This window comes from Hypomesus transpacificus, chromosome 19 (assembly GCF_021917145.1).
Source record: "Hypomesus transpacificus isolate Combined female chromosome 19, fHypTra1, whole genome shotgun sequence".
Taxonomy (NCBI): domain Eukaryota; kingdom Metazoa; phylum Chordata; class Actinopteri; order Osmeriformes; family Osmeridae; genus Hypomesus; species Hypomesus transpacificus.
This window is the reverse complement of record NC_061078.1, coordinates 8,678,425-8,690,992: the sequence shown is the minus strand read 5'-3', so window position 1 is coordinate 8,690,992 and position 12,568 is coordinate 8,678,425. Positions and strand designations below refer to the sequence as shown.

The 12,568-nt window shown below is 40.2% G+C and overlaps 1 protein-coding gene across 1 annotated transcript; it reads right to left on the bottom strand.

The window, feature by feature from the left end:
- Positions 1-4: 4 nt before the first annotated feature.
- LOC124481463 (cryptochrome-2-like) lies at positions 5-11,608 on the bottom strand. Its single transcript, XM_047041383.1, has 12 exons — positions 11,275-11,608; positions 10,652-10,760; positions 9,989-10,131; positions 6,947-7,131; positions 6,741-6,829; positions 6,433-6,573; positions 5,920-6,231; positions 5,608-5,759; positions 4,765-4,967; positions 4,552-4,635; positions 4,065-4,252; positions 5-2,746 (listed from the first exon to the last, which is right to left on the bottom strand). Exons 1-11 carry the CDS (start codon positions 11,430-11,432, stop codon positions 4,068-4,070), a joined length of 1,761 nt encoding a protein of 586 aa, XP_046897339.1. The 5' UTR covers positions 11,433-11,608; the 3' UTR covers positions 5-2,746; positions 4,065-4,067.
- Positions 11,609-12,568: the final 960 nt, after the last annotated feature.

The following is a 12,568-nucleotide window of genomic DNA, read 5'->3' as shown; positions in this document are numbered from 1 at the left end:
TGGCTATATATATGTAGCAGCATTTAATTAGGAAAATAATAAGATAATACACTTTTACAAATTTAGTAACAAACACAAACAATGGTTTAGATTGCATTTATTTTAACAAAAATAACAATATAAAATTAATAGCCATCATTACAGGGGTAAAAGTAGACAATTATTTAGTGAGACACTGGATGAAAACTGGAAGATGTTGAATCGGTACTTGAGCATGTGAACTTCTGTTGATGACATGCAGTAAAAACAAATTCTGCCCTTGCATGGATCCACCTCAATAAACTTTAACAAATCTTGCACACTGCCGGAGGCTTGAGGTGTTAGTTAAGAAATGTCCTGCAATGAAGAGGTACATCAACGAGTTACTAGTGGTCTTTCAAAGCCTGATCGAGAAAAACAAATAAATAAAGGCCAACTTGTTTTTCAAGCCTGATTCCTTCATGAGGAAGTAAACAATGCCTATAAAGTTTGATGCACATTTGTATCCCTTCCTTTAACAATTATACAAACAATAACCTACAGGATGCAATACGGAGAAATTATGTTAGACATAGGAATGGAATACAGAGTTGCCTCCTGGTTTAGACTTTTGGGTTTGTGAATTGGAATAGACTCAACTTAGTTATGAGTTCAGGTCATGAGAACAGTTTCTTCAACAAATCAAAAATAAATAATAATTGGTCTCTAAATGTAGTGCTGACTGTACAGCCTAAATAGAGTGCTTTACTTCAGTCATGCCAATGCACTGAGCAAAATCATTTCCAAATGGATGCATGTTTTATTTTTCATAAAAACCTAATCCTACACCTAGGTTTCCCTCTTTATGTTCGATAATGCAAACACATCAGTCCAAAAGCTGCCACTCCAACAGAATAAAAAGAAATAAGGCTTTTGTGTCATGAATAAATAAAATAAAAAATACACTTGCAAACTTTCTAAAGCGACAGTCAATGGAACATGCACCTATACAGACCCCTGTGTTAGTCTAGTAAGACAAGAACTATGTTGATTAGCATTATTTAAGAAACAGCTTGCAAAGAAGCTAATGAACTGGTTATTACAGAGACATCCTTCTTCAGGTAGGCACACGTACTAGACACGTAAGCTTGGTGTGTGTATTTAATGTATTTATCTGTATTCTGACCGTCTCTTGTTTGTTTGACGTACATGTACCCAGGGTGGAAGACAAGGCGAGAAACCAGTTTGAACAATGGGAAGATGAGGACACATAATTTGAATGTTCTTACTGATCTAACATAATGGCAATAAACACATACTTTACTGTGGGTTTTAGTCTAGTACCATTCATGAACGCTACAGTTCTATTGGCAACTCTGCCTTTCAGTTCAGGGACATGATCCACAACAACTTATTCATTCGAAGTGCCAGTTTCACAAGAGCAGTCTTTTTTGTTTAAACCCATTGATACTTTGATATAAGAAGACAATAAAACAGATTTAAATTCAAACATGCTTCAGCTGATTACAAGTAAAGACATTCTGACGTTAACCATATCTTACACTTTGTGTCGAAATTTGCTGAGTAATCCTGATAGGAGTCCTTTATTACGTATACAATGGTATGGGAAAATATCTGAAAAAGTGTTGTGTAAGCACACTAAGGATAGGGCATGCAAAAGTCTGACTGGAATGTGTCATAGGTTTTACAGTGTTATTTTGGAATTACTTGAGCTACATATCTTTGAAAACTCAACTGCAATAGAGGTGGGGGGGTTAGGATAAAACACGTAAACCTGTATGGATAAATTATGGTTTTAAAAACATAACTGTCTAGTTATATCTACAGATCGGTGGAGTTCATGTGTTTGGCACAGCACAAAATATGCAAGTATTGGCAGGAAGTCTGTCAATTTTTTGCTTGTTTATTTTGTCAACCATGCTGGTAAAAATGACTATTTCTAAAATAATTACACTTATATTATTTGATAGGGGAAGAATGTGTTCTTTTAAACTGCTACTATGGATCCAGTCAATTCTTGTTTATTGCCAATATGCCTACTAGGTCTCTGGCTTAATTCCTTAGAAGATTATCCTAAAATGTTGAAACTGGTTGATAAAGGACAGGTGATGGGACATTTAAAAAAAAATATTTTAACTGCTGTGTGGTTAGATGTAGTACCATTTTACCGAACTGAAACAATGGCTGTTTGTAACCTGAACCCCTTTCTGTTAGGATACACCTATTCTTTACGTGTCAGAGACAAAACGTAGCCTTTGGGCGATCTAGACCCAGGTTATGACATCAGAGTTCTGATGTTACATACAATGATGTTTGTTATTGTGCATACAAAGCTTGAAGCAAACAATCACACGGTTTGAGGGTTGACACACACAAAACACAAAGTTGACTTTGGAGAGTCCATTTAAAAACTCATAAGAAAATAAAAACATAGATAATTTAACTCAGACTAGATCTGGATTTTTTTTTAAACTGTGAGAAATAAATCATTTTACAGTCCTATTACCGCTGGTAATTCACTATAACAATTACCCTTAAAGTATTGTTGCGGTAGGTCAAAGACTATAAAATAACACGTCAACGATATACACAGAATGCAACAGCTTGACCTTGAGTTTCACTAATTTTCCTCCATGTGTTTTGCCACCATTTTTATCAGTTGTAGGATATGCTGTTGATTATAAACAAAGCAAGAATGATAGATTGTGAGGCTCTTCCATACAGTTGGGCATCCAGCAGAGTGTCCTTGAATTGAGTCTCCAACAGTCTGGAAAACACACAATTGCAATAATGAATATACAACCAGTGGCACTGATGCACTGTCAAAGAACATGGAATGTTCAGGACAATTCTGATGTAGAGATGAACAGTAACTAACAGTGCAATGGTAAGAGCTTCTCCATCTCACACCCTTTTCAGAAGGCAGCCCTGAGACAGACTTCCTTTCCATAGAAAGAGGCAGTTAAACAGTTTATCAAGAAAACCATTACATATGAGGTATAAAGACTTCTGCCAAGTTCAAGCACTTCTCTGACGGGTGTCAATTAGCACAACCACCACAAGATGGCAGCCTTTAGCCAACTATATAATCCTCACAAGCTCTATAAAATGATAGGGTCAAGTTACAAGCTGAATAAATATAGTCATCGACATTAACATTTCTACACTATTATGTCTGCCTTACAGACATGTTGATAAGAATGATAACAGTAGTGGTAAGGGCATCAATGGCTGTACTTGGTCATTGGTTGGTCAAAAGACCTATGTCTAGGTAATGTAATGTTGATAGTTGACAAGCCAGCCAAACTGGCCAGTTTATCAAATGCTAGTTCAGGGTGGGACCTTTTGCCTCAAGAATATCCTAGTATGTGTTGGAAACATTCCTCAGGGACATTTGTCCATGCTAATGCGATTTTGGATGTTCTAACTAGTGGTGGGCATAGATATTTTTTTTAATCTAGATTAATCTCACTGTAACCTTGGAATTAATCTAGATTAATATAGATTAAAATGGCTCATTTGAATTCCGCTGAAGGCATTCAGAATATGTGTGCTACCCAAATAATGACTAAAAGTAAGTCTTTGAGAACGGGTTTCTTAAGACAGGTGGCGCATTAGACCAGGGGCTCAAACTGCTTGAGAAAGCTGTTCTACTATGATAATTGGAGATGAGAATAAAATATGTTCAATAAGATGTATGTGTTAACTAACTGTTTATGATGAACTGTTGATGTGGTCATTTCATACACAAAGCATACACACAGGTTCGAAGACTCGTTCTCGCCCCCTACAGTGTAATTTGGCTAGGTATACATCCACGCAGTGTAGTTGCTGAAAATGTGCTTATTTTATTGATGAAACAGCTAATTTGTAAATTTGCTCCGACTTTTCGATAACCTAGCTAGCATCGCAGTGCAGCGCCATCTACGGTTCTGGCGGTGAATTGCTTTCAGCATGCAGGGCCGTCAGAGTAGTATAAATTCAACCAATCCGTCTGACTCCGTGCGTGCATCTGTGCCTGAGTCAGAGGAGTATAATTCGGCCTCAAGTAAACACTTGGTGTGAGAGAATTGCAGTCGTCTTACCAGTTATTGTTGTGAAAGATTTGTGGTGTTTTGACTTGTGCCGACGCAGCATTGGACTTTGGTCGGGCTGCAACTCTTGGATTCTTCTTCCAGTTCTGTCGGATGACTCCTCTTCCGTGGCAGGGATGCTCTTAGAGTCGTCATTGCAGACTTGCCTTGACATCCCGAGAGTAAGGGCATGTGCAAGTCTGAAAAGACAAGTCTTAGGTTAAGGATCTTGGCAGTTGGGTTGCAAAAGGGCCGTTTTCAAACTTTATTCCAGAGCACAAATTCTTGTTGAACTTAATCACATTTTTGTCTAAAACTCAATTTTCATCTAGTTTTGTTTTCAGACTTTACTGACAGAGATGCAAGTTAATTGCTGCAGATAGAATCATAAAATGACATTTTTACTAAATTCTTTACAATGGTTAGGCAGATCCTCCACTTAACAGCCAATAGATTCCTAAATTACAATAATGAATAGATTACTAAAATTGTGATTTACCGCTCATGCTACTGTGAGTCTGTGAGCTTTCAGTCATTGTTGACTCTGCCTCTTCCTGGATTGTTGAAATTGATCCAAGCAAGCCTGAGAGAAAGAGACACACACACACTCAAACTTGTATTCTGTCTGCTAAGGTGATATACTGGCTGATCCTTTGACCCCTACAGCCAACAGTCAGGGTGAGGTACAGGGATGAGTGTACACAGCACTCACTCAGGCCCTTGTAGCTGGAGATCTGTCGGTAGACCTGCTTCATCCTCTCGATGTTGAGCCGGGTGCACTGGGCGTGATTCAGCATAGGCTTGGGGTAGTCCACTCCGATAATGCAGTTGGCCGCCTTTTGTACTGCTTCTGGGGCACTCCATGGCTCATGGATGTACCGGTTGGGATAGTCTCTAAGTTTGGGGATGTATCGCCTGGATAAACAAAAGCAAACCCAGCCATTAACACACTTAGGAAGGCAAAGATGTTTGCATTAGACACCCAAGCACACAGGAGCATTACATAATTACATTTATGCTAACTAAAACGTGTATATGCTGCAATCCAGATGACAAAGGTTAAAGTCTTGCTGCTCCTAATATCTGCTGTTTATAACAATGCATTACATCACTGTTACCCATGGGCAGAGCAGGGGGCTGGCTTCTGGAGCTTGAGCCCTGAATGTATTCTCAAAAGCCCCAAAAGCCCTTCTATGTTCAAATTTGGGTTGTCATTTTCAGCAAAAAAAAAAAAAAAAATTGTTTATCTGGCATTCATTGTTGGAAGTCCACATCTAGCATCACATCAAACCCAGACTATGTCCTAGGTTTGGGCTAAGCCCCGAATGTTTACAACGTCTGGCTCCGCTCCACTGTAAACTAGTGCAAAGGGGACATAATCTGCAAAAGATATTTGAATACAACTGCTGGAGGATATAGTGTAGCAAAAGCATAGGGAGGCTTTGAACATTGGTGAGGATGTTTCAATGGTCTCACTAGTAAGAGCATGTCCTCTATCCATTGTCTTCCCCCTAATCCTACACTAAAGGTGGGTGGGATGAATGAAGTCAGGCACCTGATGTAGTCTCCACTGGGGTCCGTCCTTCTACCAAAGCCAACGGGGCAGTAGCAGTGGAAGAACTGTTGGAAGAAGGAACTGCAGGAGAGCCACATCCAGCTGCCAGCGTTTATACTCCAGTCTGCATCCAGGAGCAACTCTTCAAAAACCTAACCAAAATATTTCAATGTTCAATAAAAGGTGTGATTAAACAAAGATAAAGTGCAATGCAAAGACCTCTGATGTCTCCACTGTATCTTTAGCTCATTGTTCATCACAAGTTAAAGAAGAGTTGAAGGAAAAGGGAGTATGGAATATCTTGTAACCTACCTTCATGCCACTCTCCCAGCTCAGCCACAGGTCTCCGCGGGTCAGGAAGCAGGCGACGGCATGCCGGGCCAGGTGGTGGATCCATCCCTCCTGCCTCAGCTGGGTCATGATGGCGTCGATCCAGGGGAAGCCCGTCTGCCCCTCCGCCCACTTGGCCAGCGCCTCAGGGTTCCGGTCCCATGGAATCTGCACGCAGATGGGGTTTCCCTCCATGCGATCGAAGGTGGGGTTGTTGGTGGAGGCCGTGTAGAAAAACTCGCGCCACATAAGTTGGGCATATAGTGAGAGTGGAGGCGTGCAGTTCTTCCGCGCCTAGAAGGGAGATTTTATGACAATTTTAACGAGGTGACTCCAGTTTTAACATTAAATAAGGCACTTTTACAAAACATTTACCAACTAAGCCTTCTTCTTGTGAACTGCATAAATCCCAAATTCTGCAAGCTGAAGAAATGTAAAGAATTCTGGAATAGCACGGCATGGTTGTCATAGACAACTGAGGACCAGATGTCTCACCTTCATGTAAAGCTCTCGGAGCTTGTAGTAGAGCACTCGACAGGAAAGGCAGCCAAAGCGGAGGTAGGGACTGAGCCCCGTGGGGCTGGCCATGAGAGAACTAGCTCCCATTGTGGGACGCTGAAAATTTGCAATAAAGCCCTGCAAACAAGCACAAGAGCAGTGAGAATGAATACATTGATACTAGATGTATGCACTCATTTCTGTTGATACGATCAAGCATATCCGCTAACTTTATCTTAGTGTACTTGCAGGAGAAAGGGAGAGACTGTCAGAGAATAATGCATGGACATACACAGGTGACTCACCTTTTTGTTCATTTGATTGTTTAGTCTCTCTAGAGCCTCTGTTTCGCCACCTCGCCATGTTGCAGGACCCAAAGAGTGTGTCTTGAAACCTGCTCAATTAAGTTCATGTCAGTGATTCATTCATCTTCATTTACACACACTACTAGACATCAGGGATAACCCACACAAATGTATGAACCCACACACACAAACCGCAACTTACATACCTAGTTCTTCAAGGGAGGGGACTCCGTAGCATTCATCGTGATTGGCTGAGATGTCTGTTGGGCAGCTGTCCATTTGTTGCTGGGTGACAGAGGGGAGAGGCTTCTTAGGGAGCTCTAGACGTTGGACGATGGCTTGGAAGCGTTTAAAGGTGAGGGGAGGCATGTTGTTGTTCATCTCAATAATCCTATTGAAAAGAAAAGGGAGGAAACGTGTTGAACAACAGGAAGTGTTACAGGAGGGATCTATAGTGCAGTTCTCTGGAATGTGAACTTTGTTGACAATAGATTCTCCATAGGCTTAAAACAAATGTAATACAAACTGTCAGGAGATAACAGCCTGTAGAACACATCTGGAGGCCTAGTATTTCAAATCATCCATTAACCTCACATCCCTGCACAGGAGTCAGTGAATATCTTAATGGAGACTAACAACTGAGTAATCACTCATTAACAGTAATAACTTACGTTCTCTACTGAAACCTAGAATTCCCACATATAGTAATTTCATAAGCATCCCAGGCATTTGACACCTCCAGTCCTTCTAATAGGCTACATGTCATCAGAGCCCTCATCATCAGCCAAAAGTATTTTGAAACCACACAAAATAAAATGTTGATCCTGCATCATTGAAGAGGCAAATTCTGATTTGACAGCATCTGCACACAGTTGTCTACACATTTATTTAAACAAAGGGAGACAGTGAAAGAAACAAGAGATAAAATGGGCGTGGCAGAGTCTGTCCAAACGTTTGTAACTACGTTCCAGCAAGGGGAGCGTAAGATATGACACTCTGATCAAGTATGTAAAACATTCATTGTCCAAAATGAAGTGAGAAAAATTGAAAAGAAAAAGAAAAAAAACTGAGAGAAACGTGGTGATAGGCTATACATAGAGGGATGTACTGTGTTTCCTTTCAGCTGGGGCTTAACGCAAGCCCGCCTCTTTTAACAGGGAGGCACATGCTCTCCACTGTGGTATACTCTGCTGCGTAGCTCTGCTAAGCACATGTTTTGCAGTGTGACAGTGCTGGCTGCATAACCAGTAGGGGGCAGCAGTATTTATTTCTGGTGAGCAATCGCACGTGAGAAACAGTAAGGAAATGAATGCATAAGCACACAGTGTGTTTGTGTGTGTGTGTGTGTGTGTGTGTGTGTGTGTGTGTGTGTGTGTGTGTGTGTGTGTGTGTGTGTGTATGTTCAAGCACAGTGGGAGCACAAGTTCAGAATATGTGAACAGAGAAGAAACTAGAAAAAAAGGATAAGTATTCGACGTAGGACATGTGCCTTCAGTAATTACTCTGTCTTATCTAAACCTACTCTGTCCTCTCCTGATCTCAGTCACTGTGAAAACGCAGACTGATTTACATGACTGACTAACTGCTGCACGTGGATTTTCTGACACTTTCAAATGCCCCATCTCCAAAATATCTGCCTGTATTAAAAGGTGACAGAACTACTGGTTCAGTTCAATTGAACCACTGACATTTAAAGAATTGAGACTGTCTTGTGTGAGGATCTACTAGGTCGGACCGACTGTCATAAGGAGAGGCTGCTGCTGTCCTACTCTGGCAGTATGTGTGCGAGCCACAGTGCTCCTTCCATTATAGCAGTCTGTGTGTAAAGAACTCGTGCTGAGTTTAGAATATTTATCACATACACAGACACAGGAGACATTTAGTACAGCTATAGCATGGATGGGCAAGGACAGGGCACAATCCTACTGCACCATCTGGGCCGCACACACAACGCCCCCAACAATACACACTCCCCCTATCAGAGATTTGCTGAGTTTTGCCAGTAACTGAGCTGCAATTATGCAATGCCCCAAGAATACCTATGGTTCATACTTCATACTACGCACACTTGGATTTAATTGAACTTTTTCATCCAGCATTTGGTCTCAACTGACAGCATACACAAATCCCTCAGACAAGTGCCCCCATCATGTCCATGACACCTCCTGGAGGCATTACAGCTCTCTTGAAAGAATCAAGCAAAGCACAATTTTTGGAGGCAACACAAACCATGTTGGAGTGAAGAGCAGTACTTTTGTTCATGTTAAAAAAAAAAACTAAAGAGGCCCCATTCAGACTATTACGTTTCACAATGGAAAATACAAAGCACTGTTTACTAAACCAAATGATAGAAAAACCAGCCCTATACAAAAGAGTATCCCGTCAATGGACATCCATGTAAAACTGAGATGAATTTTCGAATCAGGGATCGACATTATTCTTTTTCTAGTATTTGTCCTCATTTAAATGATGAATATGTTGCCAAAGGATTCATGCATATAATACCCAGGTGATCATGACATGCTGTATGTACACTAATGACTGTGCATAGCAGTTCCATTAATAACAAAAGGTAAATGTTAAATTATTATATCTTAGGTACACCATACCTAGCCTAAGTTTAATATAATGCCTTTGTGGTTCATGCTGCTGATTTTAGTTGACTAACTTGTGCTCTAATGTAGATAAAAACAAGATTTAGTCCTCACACCATAATGCAGAGTTAGAAAAAATAATTAACACAATTGCCAGTTAGAATGTTTCTTTTGAAAAACATAAAACACTCAACAAAAAACTGGTATTTAGACCTCTTTCACACCAACCACAAAACATGGAGAACCCTAACCACAAGACATTGGTGTGAATGCATCTACCCGTGTTCTCTGAACCAGTGGGACAACAGAATTCAAGGTGGATTAAACCAGGTTTGACTCACTTAAACATAAAACATAATGGCCTTTCTAGCATGGATAACAACCTGACAAGGCCTGCTTAAGGTTGCTCAAGTCGATCCAGTTATTTCTGACCTAAGCCTAGAGAAGATGTGAATTAGGTCTAGGGTCCAAAAAAGACTATTTAGAATTCAGTAGCCACTGCTAGACACTGATTGTGCAGACTTGACCCTCCATCTCCCCATCTCATGTACTGAAGGGAGATAAAGCTGGGCATATTTGTAATTCGGGAAAACGTCCATATGGCACATGATTGTACTGTAAGAAGGCCAGTGACCATTGAGGTTGAACTCTTACCTGGCCAGGTTGTAGAGTGTGTGGGAGTTCCTAACGCGTGTCTCCACACCGAAGTCCTGAGCCATCTTGAGGATTGTGCCATCTCTCTCCTTACCATAGGGCTCTGAGTCATACTCGAAGGTCAGCCGAGTGACATTCCACTCCTGCATTAGGAAAGAGAATGTGGCAAAGTGAGGGGAGTGTGAGAGGTGTCGAACAACAGTAATTGAATGTACATTGAATAGTTACTATTATTATAGTTACCAACATTACCATACATTTGCCCCACACAAATCAATAAAGAAAATGTGTCAGAGGTTTAGGAACGAGAGTTAAGATAGAGCCAGCTCTTTTTGTAGCTCTTCAATGTGTCTCTCAATTCCCCTTCCTATCACACTACTTTTACATACTACTACTGAAACTCGTGTATTAAATAATGTCTTCAAGAGGAGTAACTGTTCAAGTCTAAAAGGAATTAAACACTCCCTACTGTTCCACGTTTCTGAAAACAGCTCAATACAACTACAAATATATTTTGAATATATCCACCAATAACAAATGCCATTACTTGGTTCATGTTTAATAAAACATCATATTGGGATCTTGAGGACAACCTGAAACCTCTGCCACAAACGACAACTAAACGAATGAGATCATCTCATCCCATAGTGAGGAAATAACAACCTTGAAAAGACGTGGAAAGACATCTGTTGGTTGTCCTCGTACCACGAACAACCTTGAATTCAGTTTTCGAAGGCTTGCATCCAAGTCCTCCAAAGACTCCAATAAAAATCTGAACGGAAAGAGAAAGTCAGAAATTCATCATAAGTTATTCAATGGAATTTAGGGACAGTTATATTAGCAAGCTAGTTGGCTAACTAGTTGGGCTGCTATCTCCAGTCAGATTTGGCTGGCAACCTCCTTGCAAGTAGCTATATTCAATTCCACCTGTTTGTTGTTACTTAGCTAGACTAACTAAAATATAGCAATGATGACAGCTACAGTAGCTAACTTTGCAAACATTAAGCGTAGAAAGAACGATAAACATACAAAGCTAGCTGAATAAGGCAAGCTAGTGTAATTATCCGATTGATAGCTAACCAATTAGTAACTCGTGTGTTGTAAGAGACGTGCGAGAAAAGTAACTAGCCTAGCTAGTTAGCTCCCTAGCTAGCCTTGTTGCTGTTATGATAGCTATGTCAAATAGCGCCTATAACATTGGTTGGAGGTTTGAAAAAGTGAACATTACAGTAACAGTAACTGACAGTGCTAACGTATTTGTGAGCATTAGTTTGCTAAACACTTACCTCCATCTATTGAGTCCAACATTTGCGGAACCAGCAAACCAAGGATCCAGAATATAAACACAACGAACCGTGTCAGCACCTTCCAATGCCTCCTGTAAAGATGGATTATCCTTTAGTCTCAACCCTCTACGGAACCAATGGACAGAATTCACCACCATGATTCAAATATGTCGATTGAAGATCACAAAAAACGGAATGAATTATGTCCAAACTATTCCCATATTTTGCTGAAATTATCAATCGGACTGTACTTCTCCACCGAGTATGTCTGTGTGGCACACTCAACGACACTAGACCTTATTCACGTCCATCGTTCTCCTTTCCCATTGGTCACGAAGCGGCATGTGCAGGAGTATTAAAATAAGTAAGGGCCTATCCTTGATTTCGATTGGTTGTTTGGCACGTGTAGTCTCCACCCTGTCACGTTTCTGTGGTGTGTTTGAGAGTGAGTGGCCCAGAGTTGCCTGTCGACGCACAAAAATAGATAGTGGAGACAGAGCGAACTAGGGGGAATATGTTGTGGTTTTACGTAAATAATGGTTAGTATAATGGTTTATAAAATGTATTAGTTGATACCTTTTTTCAGTATGCACTTAAAATAGGCCATCAAACATATAGGCAAAATCATTGTCAAAACATATTATCTAACGCAACATTAAAGCAATTTATGTGAAACCAAATGTAATCGGTTTCATACTACTTATATAGCAGGTTCACGTCATTTCAGGTGGAGTAAGTGGTACTTATTATTCATTTTTGCTCACAAGAGTAGGTGGGCTGATGCGTTGAGCTTTGGTGATTTTATAGAAGCAAGGAACCTCCTTATTTATTTACCATATTACGCCATTACAACATTAGTATCATTATTTATCAAAGGTGAACATTAAAAAAATATATATATTCCGTAGTAGGCCAATGTGTGCAATGGGCAATCTAAATCCTATCTAATCTTTGGTTGTCTTAATAGCCAAAATAAGGCTATTCTACCAATCCAATAGGAGAATGTGTAGCCCAGATGGTTTGGTTATGCAATGGTTAAAGTGTTTCTGGTCATACTCGTACAAATGAATGGATATTAAGCAACATTTTTAAATATGCTGAATTAATTTAAAATGACAGGTAGGCTAAATAACCCTGTTGTTTGCGACATCTAGCGTTTGGTTTAAAGTAGGACTAGCTTAAATTCAGACGCACCAAAACACATCTGAATGCCTGTAAATATGGCAAAATATGTCACATGCTGAAAACAAATAGGAAGAGACTGGTTGGATAGATGGATGTCTAGTGAATGCTA

Excerpts from the sequence above, each read along its gene's own strand:
- LOC124481463 (XM_047041383.1), bottom strand. The coding sequence starts at position 11,432 with ATGGTGGTGAATTCTGTCCATTGGTTCCGTAGAGGGTTGAGACTAAAG. Across the intron at positions 6,574-6,740 it reads ACAATCAAATGAACAAAAAG|GGCTTTATTGCAAATTTTCA; the intron begins GTGAGTCACCTG and ends GCTTGTTTGCAG. Across the intron at positions 4,636-4,764 it reads CTCCAGCTACAAGGGCCTGA|GCTTGCTTGGATCAATTTCA; the intron begins GTGAGTGCTGTG and ends TCTTTCTCTCAG.